The following is a 25,718-nucleotide window of genomic DNA, read 5'->3' as shown; positions in this document are numbered from 1 at the left end:
GCATGTCAATAAAAAGAACTGGGAGCTTGTATTCAATGTTTGAGTAAAATGTGAGAAACTGAATGGACAAAATGGATATTTTATGAAGGAGAAGGTGGGATGAATTGAGAGAGCAGCACTAACATATATACACCACCATGTGCAAAACAAGAGACCTGGGTTCAATTCCTGAGTTGGGAAGATCCTCTGGAGAAGGAAACAGCAACCTGCTCCAGTATTCTTGTCTGGAGAATCCCATGGACAGAGGAGCCTGGCGGGCTACAGTCCATGGGGTTGCAAAGAGTCGGACAGGACTGAGCAGCTTTCACTTACTTACACAGTAGTGGTAACCGGTTATATGGCACAAGCGCCCTGCGATGACCTACAGGGGTGGGATGGGGCGGGCAGTGGGAGCGCAGCTCAAGAGGGAGGGGATATATGAATACATACAGCTGATTCATGATGTTGTACAGCACAAACTAACACAACATTGTAAAACAATTATCCTCCAATTTTAAAATAAATGGACTTTTTTAGCTGCTGAAGTCAGAGAATGAACAAAATGGCACTGAGAAGTAACTGGTATATTTGAAATATATCTTCAGAGGAAAAAAGACTGGGGGCGGGATTCAAATCTACACTAAGATACCATCCGGAAATCACATTTTTGCTTAATGCAGGTCCTTTGATGTAAAATCCTTTGCTCAGAACCCATTTCTGGGGGAGGAGAAATCACATTATGTGTTGATTAAAAATTCTCCTAGTAGCTGGTTTATTCAGGAGCAGTGCCTTCAACCCGATAACCAGCCTCCTGAGCTTTCTTTGGCAAAGGAAGTCAAAAACAGACCATCAACAATTAAAAAACAAAACAAAAAAAACACCAAGTGCATGGGAATGTGGAATGTTTGCATGAACCATCACAAATGGTTCTCCAAGAATTTCCATACCAAAGGGGCTTAGAGGTAAACACTACTTGGAACAGGTGGGGGTGTGGGGCTGGGGGAATTTGTTGAGAAGCCTCAATGGTTTGGTAAGCAGGTAGTCTGCACTGAGGTGCTTGGATGTGACACTTGGCTTAAAGTTGCAATCACCTAGTAAATGTTCCATCTTCCCTTATAGCTCTGTTTGTGCTGATGGATATTAGAAGCAAGCTGAAAGACTTTCCTACCAGTTACCTGGCTGCTTTTTGTATTATGATCCTTCTTCCCAGAGCACGTGAGAGTTCCAGTAACTTTACCAGGTCACATAGGTACTGAAGAGCAGAGCCTCAAAGAGGATAAATACAATTTCCCACAGCCAACCTAAGCATTTCTGAGACAAGCTGCAGGGTTGAAGAGCCCAATGAGAGAGAAAACACCGGGTGGCCTCCCACCCCCTTGCACCACCCCCCCCCCACCAATCCCCAACCTATACCATTGTTCTCCTGCTTACAGGGTAGGAATAGAAATGCAGTAATGGACTTGTGAACACAGAGGGGGATGTAGAGGGTGAGATGAATTGAAACAGTAGTATTGACATATATACACTGTGCACGCTAATTTGCTTCAGTAGTGCCCAACTCTTTGCAGTCCTATGGACTGTGGCCCATGAGGCTTCTCTGTCCATGGGATTCTCCAGGCAAGAATACTGGAGTGGGTTGCCATGTCCTTCTCCAGAGGATCTTCCCAACCCAGGAATCAAACCCATGTCTCTTGTGTCTCCTGCATTGGCAGGAAGGTTCTTTACTACTAGTGCCACCTGTGAAGCCCACACTACCATGTGTAAAATAGACAGCTAGTGAAAACCTGCTGCATAACACACGGAGCTCGGCTCAGTGCCCTGTAATGGCCTGGGAGTGGGTAGGGAGGGAGAGGATACATGCATACACATAGCTGATTTACACTGTTGTACAGCGAAACCAACCCAATACTGTACAGCATGTATAAGTCTGGAAGATGCTAAAGGACAGTGAAGCCTGGTGTGTTGCAGTCCATCGGGTCACAGTGAGTTGGACACAACTTAGGGGCTGAACAACAACAACATAGAACCTAAGAATGATTCTTAATGACTCAGATAACCATGATGGTGTGATCACTCACCTAGAGCCAGATATCCAGGAATGCTAAGTCAAGTGGACCTCAGGAAGCATCACTATGAACAAAGCGAGTGAAGGTGACAGAATTCCAGCTGAGCTACTTCAAATCCTCAGAGATGATGCTGTGAAAGTGCTGCACTCAATAGGCCAGCAAATTTGGAAAACTCAGCAGTGGCCACAGGACTGGAAAAGGTCAGTTTTCATCCCAATCCCAAAGAAAGGCAATGCCAAAGAATGTTCACACTACTGCACAATTGCATTCACCTCACATGCTAGCAAAGTAATCCTCAAATTTCTCCAAGCTAGGCTTCAACAGTATGTGAACCGAGAACTTCCAGATGTTCAAGCTGGATTTAGAAAAGGCAGAGGAACAGAGATCAAATTGCCAACATACAACAGATGGGAATACCAGACCACCTTACCTGCCTCCTGAGAAACCTGTATGCAGGACAAGAAGTAACAGTTAGAACCAGACATGCAACAGACTGGTTCCAAATTGGGAAAGGAGTATGTCAAGGCTGTATACTGTTACCTTGATTATTTAACTTCTATGCAGAGTACATCATGTGAAATGCTGGGCTGGATGAAGCACAAGCTGGAATCAAGATTGCCAAAAGAAATATTAATAACCTCAGATATGCAGATGACACCACCCTTATGGCAGAAAGTGAAGAGGAACTAACGAGCCTCTGTTTAAAAAAATTTACTTATTTTTAATTGAAGAATAATTGCTTTACAGAATTTTGTTGTTTTCTGCCAAACATCAACACGAATCAGCCATAGGTACACCCATGAATGCGAAAGAGGAGAGTGAAAACACTGACTTAAAACTCAACATTCAAAAAAATGAAGATCATGGCATCCGGTCCCATCACTTCATGGCAAGTAGATGGGGAAACAATGGAAACAGAGACAAGCTTTATTTTCTTGGGCTTCAAAAACTGCAGCCATGAAATTAAAAGACACTTGCTCCTTGAAAGAAAAGCTATGACCAACCTAGACAGTGTATTAAAAAGCAGAGACATTACTTTGCCAACAAAGGTCCATCTAGTCAAAGCTATGGTTTTTCCAGTAGTTATGTATGGATTTGAGAGTTGGACAATAAAGAAGGCTGGGTGCTGCAGAACTGATGCTTTTGAACTGTGGTGTTGGAGAAGACTCTGGAGAGTCCCTTGGATAGCAAGGAAATCAACCCAGTCAATTCTAAAGGAAATCAACTCTAAGTATTCATTGGAAGGACTGATGCTGAAGCTCCAATACTTTTGGCCACCTGATGCGAAGAGCTGACTCCTTAGCAAAGACCCTGATGCTGGGAAAGACTGAAGGCAGCAGGAGAAGGGGATGACAGAGGATGAGATAGCTGAATGGCATCACCGACTCAATGCACATAAGTATGAGCAAGCTCACGGTGATGGTGAAGGACAGGGAAGCCTGGCGTGCTGCAGTCCATGGGTTGCAAAGAGTCGGACACAACTAGCGACTGAAAAACAACAACAAAAGAACGACTCTAGGTACTGTGCTATACTGCAGTACTGTAGCAGGGTTCAGTCCTGTTGACTCTTTTCGACTGCATGGACTGTAGCCTGCCAGACTCTGTCCATGGGATTTTTCAGGCAAGAATACTGGAGTGGGTTGCCACTGCCTTCTCCAAGGGATCTTCCCAACTCAGGGACTGAACCCAGGTTTCCTTTGTCTCTTGCACTGCAGGCAGAGTCTTTATCCACGAAGCCACTGAGCAACGTTCCCTTTAAGAACAGGGTGGGGGTGGATGACAGGTGACGGGATAAGGCTAGCCTCAGGACTCCAGAAACTTTCCAGTTCTAGTTTCGATAATTGGGAAGGAAAATGGGAAGCCAGTGGGATCTAGAAGTTTACAAGACCTCAAAGGACTTCCCAGCTCTGTTCATTCCTTTCCTTCTCTCCCTCACTCTGGAGGGACCTGGGGACCCTCAACACTTTTTCCATCCTCTTTCCTACCAGGGACTATACCTCATAAGGCAAAAAAGCTGGTGCCCAATAACTACCCTCAAAGGAGGAAAGTATATATAATCTCTTAAACACATATACAGGAAGAGTTATGTCTGGAGATTAAAACAAAGGGACTTAAATAGAAGTGCTTATCCATTAATTCAGATTTGAACCGCCTTGATTTTTTAAGATTGATCACTACTATCGTATAACAGAAATACTTATGACCTTAATAACAATGTTAGATTATGTCTATTATCTCTAAAGTCACACATGGCTGGAAATATGCACACATTTATACATATATATGTACATATCTAGTGACATGCTTATTATGGATGTAAGATCAAGTTCTATGTAAAGCCCAGCTTTCTCAAGAGATGCGTTTGACATGAAATCTAAAATAAAACACATTTGTGACCCAGAAACCTACAACTCTTCAAACACAGAAATGTAAACCACCACAGTCAACCTAACATCAGCTTGCAGGGAAGTAAGAAGGCATATGGCATTTGTTAATATCCATCCTGCCCTTTAAAATGCCCCACACTTATAGAGCGAGCTATGAGAGAAAACCCTTATTTGGTGTTTGTTGAGATGGAGTAGGTTCTGAACAGTTTATTCGGAACTGATGGATGTGAATAAGTATTGGAAAGACATGGAAATATTTCCTCTGTTACAGAGGTGGTTCTGGCAGGAAAGGGCACGTGACACCACCAGTGTACTCTAGGGGGCGACAGGGGCAGGGGTGCTGTTCCTCTATAGACCTGGTTGGCCTCATCTTCTACCCACCCACCCACCAGCCACAGGAGATGGAATGTGCCATTTTGGTACCTTTGCTTTGACACAGGGTGAGCTTTTAAGCCCAGTCCATCTTTCCCTATTTCTCCACCTTGAACAGCCACTCCCCACCCTTTTCAGCATCAGGGACCAGTTTCATGGAAGACAGTTTTCCCATGAGTGTGGTGGGGATGGTTTGGGGATGACTCAAGCACATTACATTTATTGTGCTCTTTATTACATCAGCTCCACCTCAGATCATCAGGCATTAGATCTCAGAGGCTGGGGACCCCAGCCGTAGAATATTTCTCCCCATCTTTCAATATCCACCTCAATCCAGACCTTCTTGGTGACACTGTCTCCTTTTCCCATGACAGAATTCTGTCCCTTCCCTGTGTATCCAACACGCTGTGCACACACTTCTATTACAGAACTCCTAACAATGGACTTTAAAGCACTAATATATTTAATGCAATTAATACTTTAATCTAGGCACCTTATTATTAATATTTCACTGAGATTTAATTGACACATCACATTGGATTTGCTTTAGGGGTACAACATAATGATCTGATGTATGTATGTACTGTAAATGATCACCATGATTACCACAATAGGTCTAGTTAATATCTACCACCACGTAAAGTTACAATTTTTGTTTTCTTGTGATGAGACTGTTGAGTTAACTCTCCTAGCAACTTTCAAACACAGATAACGGTGTTGTTAACCATAGTCACTATGCTGTCCATTACATGCAGCACTTACCTAGGACTTATTTATCTTATAGCTGGAAAGAACCTTGCTATTTTATTCTCTGTCTGGCCCTGTTCCTGGCAAAGACATATTGCCTGTTGGTGAATAAATGAATCAATGAATGAACAAGCAGCTTTGAGTAACTGAGGGCCAGTAAACTTAGTACAAAGAAAGTCTGAGTCAAGAAGTTCAGATATACTTGGTCTGTTTCTCATGTCATTTTCATAAACAACCAAAAAATGATCAGAGACATCATTTCATAAGAAAATGTAAATATCTTCAAACCCTGGACTCAGAGTTGTTTTCTCTCTCTCTTTTTTTTTTTTTTTTTTTTTGGGATAAAAAAGACTAAGCACAGGTGTGTGGTTCTGAAATAATCATGTTGGAAAATCGGGTTACATGCTGGACTTCCCTGGTGGTACAGTGCTTAAGAACCCACCTGCCAATGCAGGGACATGGGTTCAATCTGTGGTCTGTGAAGATTTCATGGAGCAACAAAGCCCATGTGCTGCAACTACTGAAGCCCACGTGCCTAGAGCCTGAGCTCCACAACAAGAGAAGCCACCACAATGAAAAGCCTCTAAACCACAACTAGAGAGTAATCCCTACTCACTGCAACTAGACAAAGTCTGCATGAAGCAACAAAGACCCAGTGCAGCCAATAAATAAAAATAAAGATAAATAAAAGATAGACAAAAATAAGAATAAATTTAAAAAAGAATTTTAAAAAATCTGGCCATGTACAATCATTTTTTAATCATTAAAATAGCTTATTATATTCATAGGACATACCATATCTTCAGGATGCTGATGCTTCCTGCAATTGACACTAACTGCAACTGAGAGCAACTGTGGAAAATGCTAGTGAAATTGTTTTGAACTATTTTATGGGAATATTGTGAACAGCTCCCCAAAGACCATTAGTGTGTAGGGCTGTCTAACAGATACTAAACAATTCTTCCAAAAGAGGGTAATTAGATAGGGTCAAGGGCAGGGTCTCTTGGTAACCAAATAACCTCATTTTCTCAAACAACTGCTCTCCCACAAATAAATGGCCTGAGGCAGCAACAGAATGGCGGGTTCTCAACATCTAAGACTGCTAAGGACTCCTACTCCAGCGGAAACCACTGTTAGAGAACCTGTTTAAAGGGTTTGCACAAATTCACTGAAAAACCCACAAGATGACATTCAGAGAAGCAGCTGTTTAGGGGCTATAAACCCTCATCCTTCAACGAGATGACAATGAGGAAAATCTATTTTTATTGTGTTGGCATGAGGTTTTATTTTATCTGTTGGAAAGCTAAGCTTGGGGCTCTGTGATGGCCCAGGGGGTGGGGTGGAAGAGAGGTCCACGCTGGATGGGATATATGTATACATGTAGCTGATTCACCTTGTTGTGCAGCAGAAAGTAACACAACACTGTAAATCATTTTTTTAAAAGATTTAAAAATGCGAAACTTTCAATCAAGTTGCCAGTAGAAAGAATCAACCTCTGCCTGCCAACTCTGCTTTGTTGGGTCCTTCAGTCCAGAAACGTCTCTGAGGAGGTGGCAGGCAGGTCATGGCTATGGACTCCCTGAGGGTGGGACACTGCTTGTTCTCTGCGCTGCTAGTGGGGCAGGCATTCACCAGCAACCACTCTGACCCTGGTCCTGGGGTCCTGTTCTCTCTCACAAGAGCTTCAGCCCTTTATTCCACCTCACACCCTGCCCATATCCCCCTTCCTCTTGCCCCTAGCTATTTTGAAATTTCTCAAACCAACAGAAAAAGTAAAAGACAGATGCAATTAATAATACCTGCATAAATCAAAACCATAATGAGGTCCCACTTCACACTGATGAGAATGGCCATCATTAAAAAGCCTACAAACAACAAATGCTGGAGAGGGTGTGGCAAAAAGGGAACACTCCAACACTACTGGTGGGAATGTAAACTGATGCAGCCACTATGGAGAACAGTATAGAGGTTCCTCAAAAAAAAAAGAAACAACTAGAAATAAAATTACCATATGATCCAGCAATCCCAATCCTGGCCATATATCCATACAAAACTGAAATTCAAAAAGATACACCCCAATGTTCACAGCAGCATAATTTACAATAGCCAAAACATGGAAACGGACAACCTAAATCTCCATCAACAAATGAATAAAGATGTGGTATACACACACACACACACACAGGAATATTATTCAGCCATAAAAAAGAATGAAATAATGCCAATTGCAACAACATGGATGAACCTAAAGATTATTACCCTAAGTGAAGTTATGTCAAACAGAGAAAGACAAATACCATATGATATCACTTACATGTAGAACCTAAAACGTGACACAAATTAACTTATTTATGAGACAGAAACAGACTCACAGACATATAGAACAGACAAGTGGTTGCCAAGTGGGAGGGTGTTGGAGGAGAAATGGAGTGGGAGATGGGGCTTAGCAGATGCAAACAATTATATAGAGAATAGATAAACAGCAAGGTCCTGATGTATAGCACAGGGAACAATATTTAACATCCTGTGATAAAACATAATGAAAATAATAAGAAAAAGGATGTACATACATATACCTGAGACATTTTACTGTACAGAAGTTAAACACAATACCGCAAATCAACTATATTTCAATAAAATTTTTAAAGTAATACCTGTATAACCTCCACTCAGATTTCCTGTGAATACCTTTCTCTCTCTCCATATACATTCAGTACTAAACAAATAACCCTCCTGAGTCTTTGATTGTGCTGGACCCTGAGACCACCTCAGCCCTTGGGACCCAAGGCTATGTCCAGTCTTGGCAGAGTCCTGGCTCGGGAGACTGGACCCCCTGCCTTATACCCATAGTCAATAGTCAGAGTCACTGCTTTCGGGCCGATGACCCAGGACAGCCTTTTGACACTTTCTTCCAGATTTTGAGCATCATCACTATTGTCTAAAGTTTCTCATTGCCCAACAAACACCTAAACATTGCCAAGAGGACACCAATTTGACCTAATAAATACTATGTACTTTTTAAGTGCATGAACTTGAGCAAATTACTATTCTATCTAAACCTCGACTCATCCTCTCTTAAATGGGGGTACTAATGGTAACCACCTCAGTGAGCTGTGCTAATGATGAAATAAAGTGCCTATCAGAGTGGCTGGCATATCGTCACATTCAATAAATGTTAGTGATCACTATCATCTTTATTCAAATAGTTTCTTTGACACTGATTGCTTTTCCAATTAGCCAGCTCATCAGTGCATTCTTGCAAACCTTTCCACACCTCAGGACAATGCACTGTAACCCATCATGACAGAGAGGCCGCTGGAGTCTGGTGCCCTCCTGAGGCAAGAGTTAGCTGGGTCCCAGGCTCCTATTGGTTGACACTTCTTGATAAAGATACAACAGGAGCAGGGCCCTGCTTGAGTAAAAAGATAAGGCAACCACATTTTTCTCACTCTTGTGGTCAAGGAGACTGCCCAGACCACACAGCCCACAGAACAGATCCTCACAGGTCAGAGAAGAGAAGGGAATGGCAGCCCACAATGTGTCCTGCCAAGCTTCCAGAAACCCTTGCACTGGAATCCATCTTGGCTGAAAGATGCGCGTGGACATGGGAGAGGGCCCTGAGTCAGATCAAACATGGGCAGGAGCAAGTTAATTGGCCAGAAGTAACCCAGAAAACTGCTACCATATAAGTGATTTAAGCCACTCCTATAGTGCCTAACTCACTCTGAGTCTACTTGGGTGTTCTTCCACACATACTTTGATTCTAATAAATGCTCTAGCTGCTTCACAATCTCTGTCTCTTTGCTAGAATCTTTCTTCAAAGAGGACAAGGACCTGCTTCAAGCCACTGCACCCCATGATACCCCGAGATCACCCCCTCACTTCCAACTTCACCTCTCATCCATCTCTCCACATACATAAGGTAATTATACCATCTCAGAAACACACTGCACACTAACCTTTGAAATTTCAAATTATTAACTTAAATTTTCAATTCAAAATTAGGTTGTTAAATTTAAGTTGAAATTTTAAACTGAAAACTATTTGGGTGATACATGCTCAGATGCCCTCTCTCCTTACTATTCAGAATAAAAGATCACTTCCTCAGGGCTCACACAGGATTTTCTTCTGTTCTTCTACTGTAGTACATACCACAAGTTCAGGAATGGTCATTCTATGTCAGTAAGTCATGCCTTGGTTTACCACTTTCCTAGTAGTTACTGTCAACCTAATTTTTTCCTTCATGATCCATTCTGACCCCTTGATTCCTTTCAGATAATAGTACTTGATCATGAGAGAACATCAGAACTCTCTGTGAACTATTTCTAAAGGGCACATGTCCTAGGACTTCCCTGGTAGTCCAGTGATTAAAAATTTGCCCTGCAATGCAGGGAATGTGGGTTCAATCCCTGGCTGGAGAACTAGGATCCTACACACCGAGGAACAAGTTAAGCCTGAGTGCCCCAGCTACTGAGACCATGCACTCTGGAGCCCATGTGCTACACCAGAGAGTCCGTGCACCATGACGATAGATCCCACATGATGCAACAAGATCCCGAGTGCCACAACTAAGACCCGACACAGACAAATAAATTTAAAAATAAAAATAAAAATGCACATGTCCGGCTTTGATCCTAACACCACACTTGACTGTGAAATCTTTCTTACAGATTTCATCTGGACTCCTTAAACACATTCTGCTTAGTAAAGGCACAGCACTTGAAATCAGACTTAGAAAAGAGTAAATAATGTTCTTCTGTATAAGCCTCACCTTGGCAAGCCAGTAAGCATCCGCAAATAAATCAGCAAGAGAAGACCTATGTTCTTTGATTTTTTTCCCCCGCAAGTAACTAACACATAACAGGGCATTCTGCCCCACCATGTGGTTTTTCTCCCTGCTGCAGCTCTCCCTGTAATTGTCAGAGAGAAAGATTAAATGAGAACGTTAATTCCTCATTTTTCTTGGTATTAAACATCTATAAGCTTGAAGTCATAACTGCAAGAATGCAATGAACAATAATTCACTGTGAGAAATGCAAGTACAGAAATTATTTTAAAATAGTAGCTCCAATCTTGACACATATGATTTAGGTGTAAGATTATATTTTAAAATATAGCTGCTTTTAAATGAGAGGGAAAGGGCAAAAGGAAAACTTAAGTCACAGAACACACACTCACACATATATCTATAAATGTCTGTGTGTGTGTACTTGTGGCTGTCATGAAGCTAAGTGCAAAGAAAACGTCTACTGTGGATGTGCAGCAGTTTGTACACATTTTACTCATATGCTAAAGTGAGAACTGGATTCTGGGTTATACCAAGAAGTTGAATCTTTAAAAGCCTCAAGCCTTTTAAACATTTTACAGATATTGGCCATGTCCTTGGCTACAAGGGATCAAAGCCTTAGAAAGAGATCTTACACTCTGAAGAAACTGAATCATCTAAATAAAAGTTCATGAAATGATACAGAAAATTAAAGTGGGTTCATAGTTAAGATGTTAGTCTATTAGATTGATTGCAAAACTACATGGTTGTTTCATTTCTACATCAATCATTGACGTAAAGAGGGAAATGCATCTCTTTATTCCTTTAATATTCTAGCAAAAAAAAATGTTTTTCTGTCAGTTTTGGCATCAGTGCTTTTTAGTGTAAGTCTATTATCATGTGAAAAACTCAAGTTATAAGGAAACAAATTATACATGAAGCTAATTATATAAGCATTTCTATCTGTTACAGGTTGGATTATGTCCCTACCAAATTCATATGTTGAAGTCCTGTCCCCCAACACCTCAGAATATGACTTTATTCAGAGACAGGGTCTTTAGAGAGGTAATTAAATTAAAATGGGGTCTTTAGGATGGGCCCTAATCCAGTATGACCGATGTCCTTATAAAAAGGGGAATTGTAGACAGACACACAACAGAGAGAACACCATGTGAACATGAAGATAGCTACCTACAAGCCAAGGAAAGAGGCCTGGAACAACTTCTTCCTTCCTTGCCAACACCTTGATCTCAGATTCTTAGCCTCCAGAACTGTGAGACGATAAATTTCTGTTGTTTAAGCCACCCAGTGTGCAATTACGAGAGCTCTAGCAAAAGAATACATTATCCACTTTATTTTTCTTTAAAATGAAAAGTTGGCTTGCTTGTTTTGGGTGGGGAGGGTTGCTTTAAAAAAAAAAAAGTGGTTGGCCATTTTTCAATGTTCAGATACAGCACCTGGACCAAAGAAATCAACAAATCTTCCTGTGGGAATAAACCTCAAGGTTACATCTACATGAAAAAGACCCCTGAGTCAGAGAAAGTAGCACTTTCCAGGAAAGAGGGACTGGTGAGGTCACAATGCCCAGACACTCCAGGATGGAGAGGAAAAACAGTCTAGCTCAAGTGTCCTTGTCAGAAGTCCAAAGAGTCAAGCTGTGTCCTGGGCTCTCCTATCACCAGATGTCAAGTATAAGAAGGAACGGAAGTTGGTACTCTTCTATGTGTATCAAAGACATAAGGAAATATGATGGGAGATTTTACACCCTAAATCAAAATAAACTTCTAAAATTCAGGACTAGCCTACAGGGATGACACAGATGATGAGATGGTAGCAAGGGACTTCCTGAAGAACTTTCTATTTTCTCCCAATTACAAGTCAATAGAAGACTCTATTGGTGAAGGCAATGGCACCCCACTCCAGTACTCTTGCCTGGAAAATCCCATGGACACAGGAGCCTGGTAGGCTGCGGTCCATGGGGTCGTGAAGAGTCAGACACGACTGAGTGACTTCACTTTCACTTTTCACTTTCATGCACTGGAGAAGGAAATGGCAACCCAACTCCAGTGTTCTTGCCTGGAGAATCCCAGGGATGGGGGAGCCTGGTGGGCTGCCTTCTATAGGGTTGCACAGGGTCGGACATGACTGAAGCGACTTAGCAGCAGCATCAGAAGACTCTATAAAAGTTCTCCCCTCCCCCAGTGAATCATTTTCCTGTTTTTTTCCCTCTCCTTTATCTTCAAACTCTAAAATAAGCAGAGGGTGAAAGGAAGCATTGTGATAAGCTCTGGGGCAGGGCTAGGGCAACCAGTTCCTTTTCTCCATCTCAAGTCTTTGCAATAAAGACACACACTTGGTCATGAATGTGGAAAATGGTAAGATGGGAATACGAAATTGTTAAACTATTGCAAATATTTTCAAGACATCAGTCAAACTCTCCAAAAGGATTTCCTTAGCATCTGATAATCATCAGGTATGAAGATTTCAAAACATGTCCATAGAGAACAAAGATGCTGATGATATTTACATCTATGAAAGACAGAAGAGGGAAAAGAGAACTATTTCTTGGTTGGACCACACTTGGGTATGATGCCTGTGAAGACCTGAGACATGTGAATCATTAACCTGGAGGGAAGTAACTAACCATTTCAGCATGACTCCTTAAGTTCAGGGTTCAGTTGAAACACACACTTCTTGGAAATTCACTGCTTAATGAAAACCTATTTTATTAGTCATTCTAATTATTAGATCACTTGTACATTCTCAATTAATTTAGGGGGCTAGTTTAGCTAGGACTTTGCATGGACTTGTCAAGCAGAAGACAGATAATAATGGAAGAAAATGGGGCATAAAAGGAAAGTATATTATAATTTGAAACGTATCTCAGAGTCTAAAATCTCAGAACATCAGCAGAAATAATTCTGGGTTGTAAACTGATATTTTTAATTCTGTGGGAAAAAGATAGGCAAAGATAAAAAACTGTGTCAATCCACAAAATAATTTTAATGAGGAACCTTAATCATACCTAGTTTACAGGGTAAGTGTTCCAAATACATGAAAACAAACTGAAAATGAGGAAGACTGCTATAGAACCATGCCCTTGTTCCCCTACAAAAAGTATCTTCAAAAAGGTTGATGAACCAATTCGCAAGGAAGCAATGGAGATGCAGACAGAGAACAGAACTGTGGACACAGTGAGGGAAGGAGATGGTGGGATGAATTGAGAGAGCAGCATGGAAACATATACACTACCATATGTAAAACCGCCAGTGGGAATTGGCTGTATGACGCAGCCAATGAGCTGTATGACCAGCTCAATCTGGTGCTCTGTGACTCCCTAGAGGGGTGGGATGGGGTGGGGGACGGAAGGGAGGTTCAAGAGGGAGGGAACACATGTATACCTGTGGCTGATTCATGCTGATGTATGGCAGAAACCAACACCATATTGTAAATCAATCATCCTCTAATTCAAAATAAATTTTTAAAAAAGACATGTTAAGGCTAGTGATTTGTTGAAGTACAAAATCGGACTTTTAAAAAAATACTTTCTAAATTACTTATGTCAACTCAAAGAAAAATATACAACATTCTCAGTAACATAAAGGCATATACCATGGAAAGGACACTGAACTTTTTTTAAGGCTCAATATTTTTATACTGCTATATTTAAGAAAAGTTCTTAAGAGAACTCAGAACCAATTCTGCCATTCACAAAATCTAAATGAATGCTTAATAAGATCTAAAGATATTTATAGGAAATCACAGTGGCAATAAATCTACAGCATTATTATTTATAGTTGTGTTTGTGATGAATACAGCCTAACACGGCAACAAGCCAGTATTTCAGGGCTGAGAGATTTACCCAACCTTAAACATATCAGTCCACACAGGCCTGGAGTCTGTAATCATTATCACAGTTTAATCTGTCTTCTGCAAAACAAAACTAAAAAATAGACTGTGTGTCTCTGTGATTAATCATTCATATTTAAAGCCAATCGGAACGAAGAAAAGGTCTAAAATAGCAGCTCCAAGAACATGGTACTGGAAAGCAATGGAATGTGTTTAGAATACCGTGTTCCGAAAAGCGTCATGCAACCTTCTGTTAAATGTGTGGTTCATTCCATTTTGTCATCCTGATTTGTATCCTGGAAGCCCTTATACGTGACAGGATTACTTCCTGACAATTGCAGCATACATAGTTTGATGAGCAAGATCCGAGATTAGTTACAAAGTTCTTCCCCTTGAACCTCCTCCTACCCACTCCCTCCAAATAATGATGCTTCTTGCAAAGTCCAAGAAGAGTTGATGATTTCTAAGGTTCACACCTGCCAAGTGTACCTTAGAAATCAACACAAAGGACTCCGGTTGGTACTCTTGTGTGTGTTAGTCGCTCAGTTGTATCCAACTCTTTGCGACCCTATGGACTATAGCTCTCCAGGTTCCTCTATCCATGGAATTCTCCAGGCAAGAATACTGGAGTGGGTAGCATTCCCTTCTCCAAGGGATCATCCCAACCCAGGGATTGAACCCAGGTCTCCTGCATCCCAGGCAGATTCTTCACCATCTGAGCCACCAGGGAAGCCTGCTGGTACTCTAGGGTGACCTATCAAAATTATCAGTGGGAAGAGCTGGTGAGTCCTAGATACACTTGGCAGAGGACAGCCGAGAGTTTGGAAGATGGGGTACCCTGAACCCCAGATGAAAGCTGCCAGGCTGTGGGATCATTAAAATAAAGCTAGCTGGCAGTTATCCCCTTAGCATTTGGTGTTCATCCTAGGAATACTGCCAGGTACATAAACATAGCCAGGGAGAACCTGTCTTTAAGAAAATGAAGAATTAAAAGCGAGGAAGAAGAGGAGAAGAGGGTAGAAGAGAGAAGTAATGGGACTGAAGAAGCAGTTACTAAGACTGCCACCCCCCACAAGCTGCTTTTCACTTTGATGACTAGCACTTCTTTGCAGATGTACATAGTTCCTCCTGACCTTGGCAGAATCCAAGAATTTATACAGTTAGCCATTCTTGCACAATCTCCTAAAAAGAATAGCACAAATGTTCTATCCTTCAATGCCAGCAGGCCTTGCTGCTTCTACCCTCCTATTTTTCTTCCAGTAAATTAATTTACTTGCTTAGGTACCGATGTAAAAATAAACGACCAGCTCTCCTCTTCTCTCTCCCTCTCCATCTCTGACAACAGAACTCAGATTTTTTTTTTTCCTTTCTTTAGATGAAGTTGGAGGAAACAGCTAATTTCTATGAAAACTTAATTATCTTTATCAACTAGAAATTTATGCTGGGCATCAAATGCAAAGGATTTTAACAACTGTAGCTTTTCCAGCTTTATTATTATGAGAAATGAATTTCTCTTATTGATGGATCTGTTCACAGCACAGAGCCAAAGAGTACAAAGAGTTTATGCTATAATCAAAGACAGCCTGGATATCTTAATTATCTTAATAATAAATCCAAGATAACCACAGTTTGATATATTAAATAACTTTTAGGACATGAACACTCTGAGCAAGAATCTTCATTAATTCTAATTATGGTGCCTATAAGTCATGTTTAACACTTTTCACCCTTAGTAAATTAAAATCAAAGTGCTTATTTACAAAGCACAGGCCCTAATGAACCAAAAAAGACATTTCTAGAAGAGTCTGATGTTAAACCCAGGTGCTGTATATGTGTCTAACTTTACCCAGATTCACAGTAAGAACGATATATGGGCCAACACCAGCCTCAGTTAAACCTCAAAACCAACTGGCATGATACTGCAGGTGATTCAGAGTTGAGTTCATTTTCAAATTTATCTTTTCAAAAACTGAAGGAAAAAAACAGACTTTCACAATTCCAAAAAGTGCCTGTTTCTGTGACTTTCATAGTAGGAAGGAAAAAATAGACACTTCCAATCATACTTCTCAGGGACCAGTAACAGTGACAGAGTCTGCAAAAATGGTGACACCAACTGGGAATCTGAGCAACCTTTGAGGGAAAAAGAGGGAAATGACACCTACTGTCTTCTTTTTAAAATCATGATGCTAGGGTAAACTGACAATGCTGGTGACATCCTCACCTTCCTATAAGGAAGGAAGTTGAAAGAATACCTTTGGATTCATCCTAAAAACACTGGTAGGAATCTTTCTCCACGTCTTCCTTGGCTGAAAGAAGGAAGCACTTGTAATTGATTTTCATTTTGACCTTTGTCACAAAGGAGTGTAGCATCATCAAGGACAGCACAGATCCAGAATCAGCCCCCTGGATTCCAAGCTTACTTGTCATGTGACTGTGGATGAGTTACCTCTTTGGGTCTTATTTGTCAAATGGAGCTATAGATAAAATATATAGTAAATAACCATAACAGTCAACAACCATTATAATTTCCTCTGCCATGGTCTATTTCTTATTCAGATTTTAACTAATGTTATAAATATGGAATAGTGTTTATAAGTAAGAATAATAAATGCTTAAATAGTGTTTCAAAAAGAAGGCCGAGCACCAAAGAATTGATGCTTTTGAAGTGTGGTGCTGGAGAAGACTCTTATAGAGTCCCTTGGACAGCAAGGAGATCAAACCAGTCAATCCTAATGGAAATCAACCTGGAACATTCATTGGAAGGACTGATGCTGAAGCTGAAAATACTTTGGCCACCTGATGCAAAGAGCCAACTCATTGGAAAAGACCCTGATGCTGGGAAAGATTGAAGGCAAAAGGAGAAAGGGGTGGCTGAGGACAAGATGGTTAGATAGCATCACTGACTCTATGGACGTGAATTTGAACAAACCCTGGGCAACAGTGGAGGACAGAGGAGCCTGGTGGGCTACAGTCCATGGAGTCACAAAGAATCATGGCTTAGTGACTGAACAACAACAAAAAAAACAGTATTAACTAGATAGCAGGTAACGTTCTAAGCAATTTTTACCCATGTGATCCTTACAACCAACTTTTGAGGTGGCCACTATTTCCCAGATGAGGATGCTGAGTACACAGAGATGAAGCCACTCGTCCAACGGCCAGCTAGTAAGTAACAGAGGCAGAATCCAGACTCAGACTGGCTTCAGAGCCCAGGCCCTTATCACTATCCTGCTTCTCTCTTTTTTTTAATGAATATTTGAAACGAATGTCCAGGTTGGTATAAATTCACTTTTTAAAAGGCTGGTATGGTGCTTGTGAAGCAAGAACATCTGTATCCTACAACACTGAACATCTTTCCATCCAAACTTGGAAAATCTGCCACACAAACACGGTTCCAGTCGGTGGGGAGATGAGACTAGACCACAGATGCGCCATCCGTTGTAGAAGGAAGATACAAAATACCTTCCCTGTCAATTACAGAAAGTACCTTTTCCAAATGCATGTTGTAAACAGCAGATACTTTAACACAGAGCATTACTTATGCACCACATACTAACACAAATGACCTCTGAAATGGCAGACCCACATCTGAACATCTAAGCTACTTCATTTTTAAAAAACTATCTTCCTGCCTCATTTCACCTAGTTACCATCATACTTTTTTACACGTGTTAAAGTTACAAGGAAGTAAGCTAATCATATCTAGAAGTGAATTCTAACTAGTCAAAAATACCTTCGCTGGCATTTTCTATAAATGTTTAGCCTGTCTCCCACGCCCATACCTATTTACAAAGAAAGTCAAACTGACAGTAAAAATTAATCTGCTTCTTGAACAAAAACCTTTGATGCAAATTTGCTAACATCATAATTTATATAACATAGAACTTTGGAAATTTTAAGTTCAGTACATAATGAAACTATCTTGCATCTCAGTAACATTTTAAGTACAATACAAAGGAATGAGACTTAAAAAGCAAACAGATCAACCACAGTTAACTTTCCTTCTAATTGATGCTCCTCCTTGCAGTTTCCAAAAAGGAGTTCAATCTTTGAAATATTTGATATCCAAGGTCATCTAGGCTGCTACTTTGCAACAACCTTACACAGCCCACAGGAAGCCCCACTGATATCAGTCACACACAGCCAACAATCTGTGTGGACCACGACTGTGATGTGAACCTCAGTGAACAGTGACACTCACCGATCAGAACTCAGACCCTTCCCTTAGCTTCAGCATGGAAACCACATCCTGGGAGAAATGAACTAAGCACATGAGGGAAAGTGCCTCTCATCCCCATCTTTGGAATATCATGGACTTTAAATAGGTTGATGATGTGAAGAACCAGAAGCTGCACTATTTGGTTAGCTTAGGGTGAACTGGTCAACCAATACAATGGAGTTCCGATCTAGAAAAGTTATTTTACAGTAGCCGTTATCCTGTTTGTGGATCTAAAGCAGAAACATATCTATTAAGACTAATGAATCTTCTGAAAGAATTATTTAGTGGTGGTTTAGTCGTTAAGTCGTGTCCAACTCTTGCGACCCCATGGACTGTAGCCTGCCAGCCTCCTCTGTCCATGGGGATTCTCTAGGCAAGAATACTAGAGTGGGTTGCCAGTTCCTTCTCCAGGGGATCTTTCCAACCCAGGAATCAAACCTGGGCCTCATGCATTGCAGGCAGATTCTTTACCAATTGAGCTATGAGGGAAGCCAAAAGAATTATTTAGAGCAACACAAACACATGGTGGTCAGAAATACACAACTAAAAGCTTGGGAAAAAGAAACCATGCTTTTTTTTTTTTAACCTTTCTACTTGTAGCCTTCTTTCTTTCTCGTGTTCTGACATATTTCAATGTGTTCCAACATATTCCAACCAATAGTTCTAATTTTCCAACAAATAGCTATAGGCCTGATTACAATGACTAATGGGCTATTTGCCACAGAGAGTAACAAAATACTCTCATATCATATGATTGTTCAGATGTATATATACATACAAATTTATATATACATATTTATATATTTTATAATACAAATACATTTATAAATACATGCCACACAATGACATATTTATATCACACAATGCACCCTAGATACAGCCACAGGTAAACTATGGCTTTGTTATCAAGGACAAGGATATTAATACCACAATGAGCTGTGACTACTCTGTCATAAGAATGACTGAAATGAAAAATCATTGACAATAACAAGTGTGGGTGAAACTATGAAACAACAAATATTGTTCTCCACTGCTTGAGTGATTACAAATTGGTTCATTCCTTTGGATAAATGTTCTGTGGTATTTACTGGAGTTGCACATATAATCCAGCAGTCTGCTGTATTCAATGAAAAACAGTGTATTCACATGTAAGATCACAGGAAGATACAGGAATGCATGTCACAGCAGGTCTCTCAATAACCCCAATTGGAAATGACTCAAAGTCCAGCAACAGAGTGGGGGGGTAAACCAGTTGTGGCATGCTCACCCAGTGAAATACTGTACAGCAAGGAAAATGAGCCAGCTATGGAAACATACAACATTGATGAATATAACAATGGTAAGGTTGAATGAAAGAATTTAGTCAGAAAATAACTCCATTTATACAAATCCACGAGAGGCCAAGTGAATTATGGTCTCACGAGGAGGGACAGTGCTTAGTTACCTTTAGCATGAAGGAAGAATTACTGATAGAGGTCAAAGGGGGCAACTTGGGTGCTAGTAATACTGATAGCTATTTCTTGACCTGGCAGTTGGTTCACTTTGTGAGATCTCAGAATGAACATTTACAATTTGTGTATTTTTCAGTATATATGTTACATATCAATATTATTATTTTTTAATTAAAATTTTTGTTTTGGCTGTACCATGCAGCTTGTGGGATCTTTGTTCTGGAACCAAGGATTGAACCTGGTTCCTCAGCAATGAAAATGCTGAGTCCTAATCATGGACTGCCAGGGAATTCCCAAGAATGTTTGAACATAAAAATTTAAAAAGTTAAAAGTTAAAAATAGGTCTTTTACAGTTATTTTTTAAAAACCTTTTAAAATTATATTAAAATTAAAAATAATATTTTTTAAAGAAAAAAAAATAGATCTACTTTCAAGCCCAATTGTCTACATATGTATATATCTGTATTAGTTTATTAGGGCTGCCATGACAGAACAACAGAAATGTATTTTCTTATGGTCTGGAAGCTGGAAGTTCAAGGCCATGGTGCTGGCAGGGTTATTTCCTGCTGAGATCTCTCTCCTTGGCTCAGGGACACCTACCTTCTCTCCACTGTCCTCTCAATGGCCTATTTCTTGTGCATGCACATTCTTGGGGCATCTTCTTTATGAGGCATCAGATTAGGTCCCCACTCTTATGACCTCATTTAACCTTAATTACCTTACTGCCAAGTACAGTCACATCAGCAATTAGGGCTTCAACCTATGAACTCTGGGAGAGTTCCCAATTCAGTCTATAATAAACTCATTGACACTCTCTTAATTAAAAAAAAAATCCTCTTTATGTAAAATGTTCACATTTTCAACCTCTAAAATATTTAAATCTCATTATCTTAAACACCACCTCAAAGTACCAGGTGTTTCCCAAGTACTTTAAAGTCTTCACCACATACAGTTTGTGAAAATGTTTAAATCTAAGGTTTTCAAAATTTCATGGAAATTATTTTTAATTCAAGGACAGGGAAAACACCTAATTATATTTTTAAATAGAACCCGGTTTTATTGACAAAACACCATTTCAATACCGATTATACACAAACTCTCGTCACAGACAAGTAATGAATACACTTGCAGGGCACTTGTTTAACAAAACAACTACACATGATAAGAAGGAAACATTGAAAAGGAGTACTTTCAAATGATTTAATGTAACACATACTTATTGTTACCACCTACCCTGCATTTCTGCAAATCCTCCAGTGAAACTTTAATCTATTAAATATTTAGTAATGCCAGAGTGGCTTATGCTTATTTTCAAATGGTCGCAAAATATGAACGTGGTTGTAACAGAATAGAGAATAAATTATCCAAGGAAAAATATAGTGTCTGACTCAGCGTTCTTGCCAAAGATCCTGGTTATCCTTCTGTGACAGGATCAATGGGGCACCTTGGGGTTCATGATGCCTATATAATTATACCCCAAATCTAGGTCACAGCAAGCACCTCATTACACTGAGATTCAAAGAGCTAAACCTTTATTTCAAGGAGACAAACTTTTAGGATAGTCTTTTTTTCAATCTGCTTACATGCTCACATGTTTTGGCAATATATATTTAAATTAATACTAAGTCACTTGGTAGCTCTCTTTATCATTTATAACTGTTTCATGCACATAATGTTATATATCACCAAGAACATAATGTCAAAAGGAAGTTATCAGAAGGTAAAACAAAGTCCAGTTACTATATGCAGTGTAGCAATCCCTATGGATTAAGTTACCAAAACTTCATGAAAGGAGAATTCAAAGGGACAAATGGAAAATGGTGCCCAACAACTGTCTTAAAAAGATATTTTTAGAGTTCAATGAGTCCCAATTTATTTCTATCACAATATCTTTGCTCACTAGAAACACTGCAGTTTTTCTTTCCATGTAATTTTGACCAGCTACCTGTCATTCTGCAGGGCTTTGTTACAGCCTCTATGTTTCCTAAGAAGCTTATTTCTTTCTGCTTCAGATCCTTCAGCCCTGAGATGATTACTCAGAGTGTGAATTCTAGCCCTCCAGGGTCAATCTCCCAGTCCCAAAGGCAGAATAAATATGGAGGCTTGAAATGGGAAAGGCCTTGGGTGATTTTCCTTTAAGGGGCTCACCTAAGCCAAGTTTGAGGCTCTCCACTCAGACCCAGGACGCCTGAATTCTGCTCATGACAACCTCAGGCCAACACACACATCCTTAGTGCCCATCACACCCTGCCCAGCAACTCTGCCACCACCAGAATGTGGGCCCTCATGTAGCTTCATCTTCCTTTCTCTTTCTAAATGTCTCGGAGCCACAAAATTTCCTCTCCTTCTTAAACAGCTCTCTTTTTTTAAATTCCTGCAACCGAAACATATCCCAGGTTGCAGAGACCAGAACCAAAGTTTTTCCAGTTGCCTGGAAAGTTACTGAGGTTACTCAGACTTACCGTTGGTGCCTTTGATGCAGGGAGCAGATGGCTGAACTCAGGTCATCCTTTGTCTGTGTCGGAAAAGTGGAAGGAGGCAGCCACCAGCCAAAAACAAAGTCCCCGTGAATGTAACAGGTCAACATGTTTGGGCTGAACAGCTGCTAACTAACTTGGGGGAAAGACAAGGGGAAAGGACCCCAAAAGTGGTGAGGAAATGGTTTCCTTCCCAACAGAGATGGAGCAGCTCTCATGGCGGCCAATCATCATCTCCAGGAGTGAGATCTCACCGACAAGAGATTGATTTATGAGCCTGCTGACTAGAAAGGTGGTCCTTACGCCAGGAAAGCAGAGTCACCCTAGCAAGCTCCTCCCACATTTCCCCTGCCACTGACAAGCATCAGCTTAAGATGCTCGTGTACCTATACCTGATGAGACTTTAGCCTCACCTGTAACCTATTGTCCTCAGAGATCTGGTTGCCTCTGCTCTTTCTCTGGGAATGAAAGTTCTTTCTGTAACCAAGGACGAGAGTGTTTTGATGTCAGGGATCCTGACACTGCTTAGGGGAGGCAGTCCCAAACTCCTGAGCAAGAATCCACATGAACTGAGATAAAGGCTTTGTCTCTAAAGGCAGTTTCAATTATGTCTCCAAGATACCCTGTCCTCTATTTGACCTCAGTATCCTCGGCCTTTTCAAGAGCAGGGCTAATCTCATCTCCAAGCCAAGCCCTAGGTGGGAAGAAGAAAACTCCAGCTGGAGGAACACCCATATCTCAATTCATAGCAGGTGGTATGGATGCCTACCGCCCTGCCCCACTCCACCACTTTCACTTCCCCAATGAACCTCCCAACCTGGAATCATTTCTACAGGAGTTCACTCTGTTATGAAGAAATCCTTTGTAATGAAGCTTGCATTTCTTTCCCCAACGTGCTGGGAAAGAATGTAATTACGACATACAGTCTCACTTAAAATTTAAATATATTAAGAAGCTCCAATTTTTTGGCCACCGAATGTGAAGCACTGACTCATTGGAAAAGACCCTGATGCTGGTAAAGACTGAAGGCAAGAGGAGATGGGTGCGACAGAGGATGAGATGGTTAGATAGCATCTAACTCTAAGAGATAATGAAGGACAAGGAAGCCTGGTGTGGTGCAGTTCATGGGGTCACAAAGAATCAGACATGACTTAGTGACTGAACAATGAATGATTGTGACATTCAATGGAACAATTTTCACTTCAATTAAAAGTACAATAAGACTATATAAATCATAGGGATGACATTGTTAAAACCACCTCTTAAAAAACCAAAACTGAATTCATTTTCATAAACTTCTTCAAACTGTGAATTAAAAAGCTCCTTTACCTGACGAACGAAGCTATTTGAGGTAGTGTCAGAAGAAGTGCTCCCATCGGATCCTTTAAATCTGTTTTTCCTTCTGGCTCCTTTTCCATATGACTACAAAAAAGAAAACCAAAAGACAAATGAGATTATGATTAGACCCTTACACAGGAATCTAGACCTAGTTCCAAAAAATGTTCTAGATCAAGACAAAGAATAAATTACCATCACACGAGCATGATTAAAAAGTTACTGGAGACCAAATATATTCCACTTATATGTGGAATCTAAAATATGACACAAATGAACATATCCATGAAACAGACTCACAGACATAGAGAACAGACTTGTGTTTGCCAAGGGAGGTAGGCTGGGGAGAGAATGGAGTGAGAGTTTGGGGTGAGCAGGTGCAAACTCATATATAAGATGGATAAACAACAAGGTCCTACTGCACAGCACCGGGAACTATATTCAACATCCTCTATTCAATATAATAGAAAAGAAGATTAGATAGAATGTATATATGTATATAACTAAATCACTTTGCTGTATAACAGAAATTAACACAACACTGTAAGTCAACTATACATCAATAAAATAACATTTTTTAAAAAGTGATTGGTGGAATCACAAATATTTATTTCAAATCAGTGACTTTATAGGGAGGAGAGGGTTCTGGAAAAAGCATTTCACAGTTGGTGAACTGGGCTTCCCTGATGGCTCAGGGGTAAAGAATCTGCCTGCCAATGCAGGAGATGCAAGTTCAATACCTGGGTTGGCAAGATACTCTAGAGAGAGAAATGGCAACCCACTCCAGTATTTTTCCCTGAGAAAGCCCATGGACAGAGGAGCCTGGCCGGCTACAAGTCCATGGGGTCACAAAAGAGTTGGTCATGACTTGGTGACTAAACAACTACAACAACTCTTGAATTAAAATAATTTAAGCTCTGTTAGCATATCTCTGGTCAAGACGCAAAGGCCACTAAAGATAAGGCATTACAACACAAAAACAGATGTACAGAACAGACTTTTGGACTCTGGGGGAGAAGGCGAGGGTGGGATGTTTCAACGAGAACAGCATCGAAACATGTATATTATCTAGGGTGAAACAGATCACTAGCCCAGGTTGGATGCATGAGACAAGTGCTCAGGCCTGGTGCCTCTGGGAAGACCCAGAGGGATCGGGTAGAGAGGGAGGTGGGAGGGGGGATCGGGAGGGGAATACATGTAAATCCATGGCTAATTCATGTCAATGTATGACAAAAATCACTGCAATGTTGTAAAGTAATTAGCCTCCAACTAATAAAAATAAATGAAGAAAAAAGAATTAAAAAAAAGATAAGGCATTAAAAAAAATAAACATTTACGTGTAGGAGGGACTGGGGCAAAATTACTGTGAGAGGAAAGCAACTTGTCAAAACCCTTCAGAGAGATGAATGCAGTTATTGCTGGTCACTCAGTTATGTCTGACTGTGACCCCATGGGCTGCAGCATGCCAGGTTCCTCTGTCCTCCACTATCTCCCGGAGTGTGCTCAAACTCATGTCCATAGAGTTGATGATGCCATCCAACCAACTCATCCTTTGTCGCCCCCTTCTCCTATCCTCAATCTTTCCCAGCATCAGGGTCTTTTCCAGTGAGTCAGCTCTTCACATCAGGTGGCCAACGTATTAGAGCTTCAGCTTCAGGATCAGTCCCTCCAATGAATATTCAGGGCTGATTTCCACTAGGATTGACTGGTTTGATCTCCTTGCTGTCCAAGGGACTCTCAAGAGTCTTCTCCAGCACCATGGTTTGAAAACATAATGAAATACTGTTTCCCAGCGGTGCTGAACAGCCACTTTTTGGTTCATGTTTTAATTTGTAATTCTATAGCTATTCCCTGCACATGGTGGCTCAGGAACCGTTACTATATAAATTCTGACTACCTTTACATATAGATAGATTAGTATAGGTTGATCAATCTAGATGAAATATGAATGAGGCACAGTGTCAATTCTTCACATTCTATAGATTTAGAGATTGGTTTTGGGAGATGTCGAAAGAGCTATGGAAGTGGTAGTGAATTACACGAAATTAAAACATTTTGTACAATTTTTCTG

The 25,718-nt window shown here is 40.6% G+C and overlaps 1 protein-coding gene across 4 annotated transcripts in view; it reads right to left on the bottom strand.

Annotated features, from left to right (window-relative positions):
* Positions 1-25,718, bottom strand: part of CACNB2 (calcium voltage-gated channel auxiliary subunit beta 2) — a 409,499-nt gene that overhangs the window by 372,485 nt on the left and 11,296 nt on the right. For all 4 annotated transcript variants that reach the window (XM_070472126.1, XM_070472127.1, XM_070472125.1 and 1 more), the window contains exon 2: positions 23,642-23,734. In XM_070472126.1, the coding sequence (XP_070328227.1) occupies positions 23,642-23,734 (93 nt within the window). The remainder of the gene's footprint in view (positions 1-23,641; positions 23,735-25,718) is intronic.

This window comes from Odocoileus virginianus, chromosome 9 (assembly GCF_023699985.2).
Source record: "Odocoileus virginianus isolate 20LAN1187 ecotype Illinois chromosome 9, Ovbor_1.2, whole genome shotgun sequence".
In the NCBI taxonomy this organism is placed as follows: domain Eukaryota; kingdom Metazoa; phylum Chordata; class Mammalia; order Artiodactyla; family Cervidae; genus Odocoileus; species Odocoileus virginianus.
This window is presented reverse-complemented; position numbering and strand designations above follow the sequence as displayed.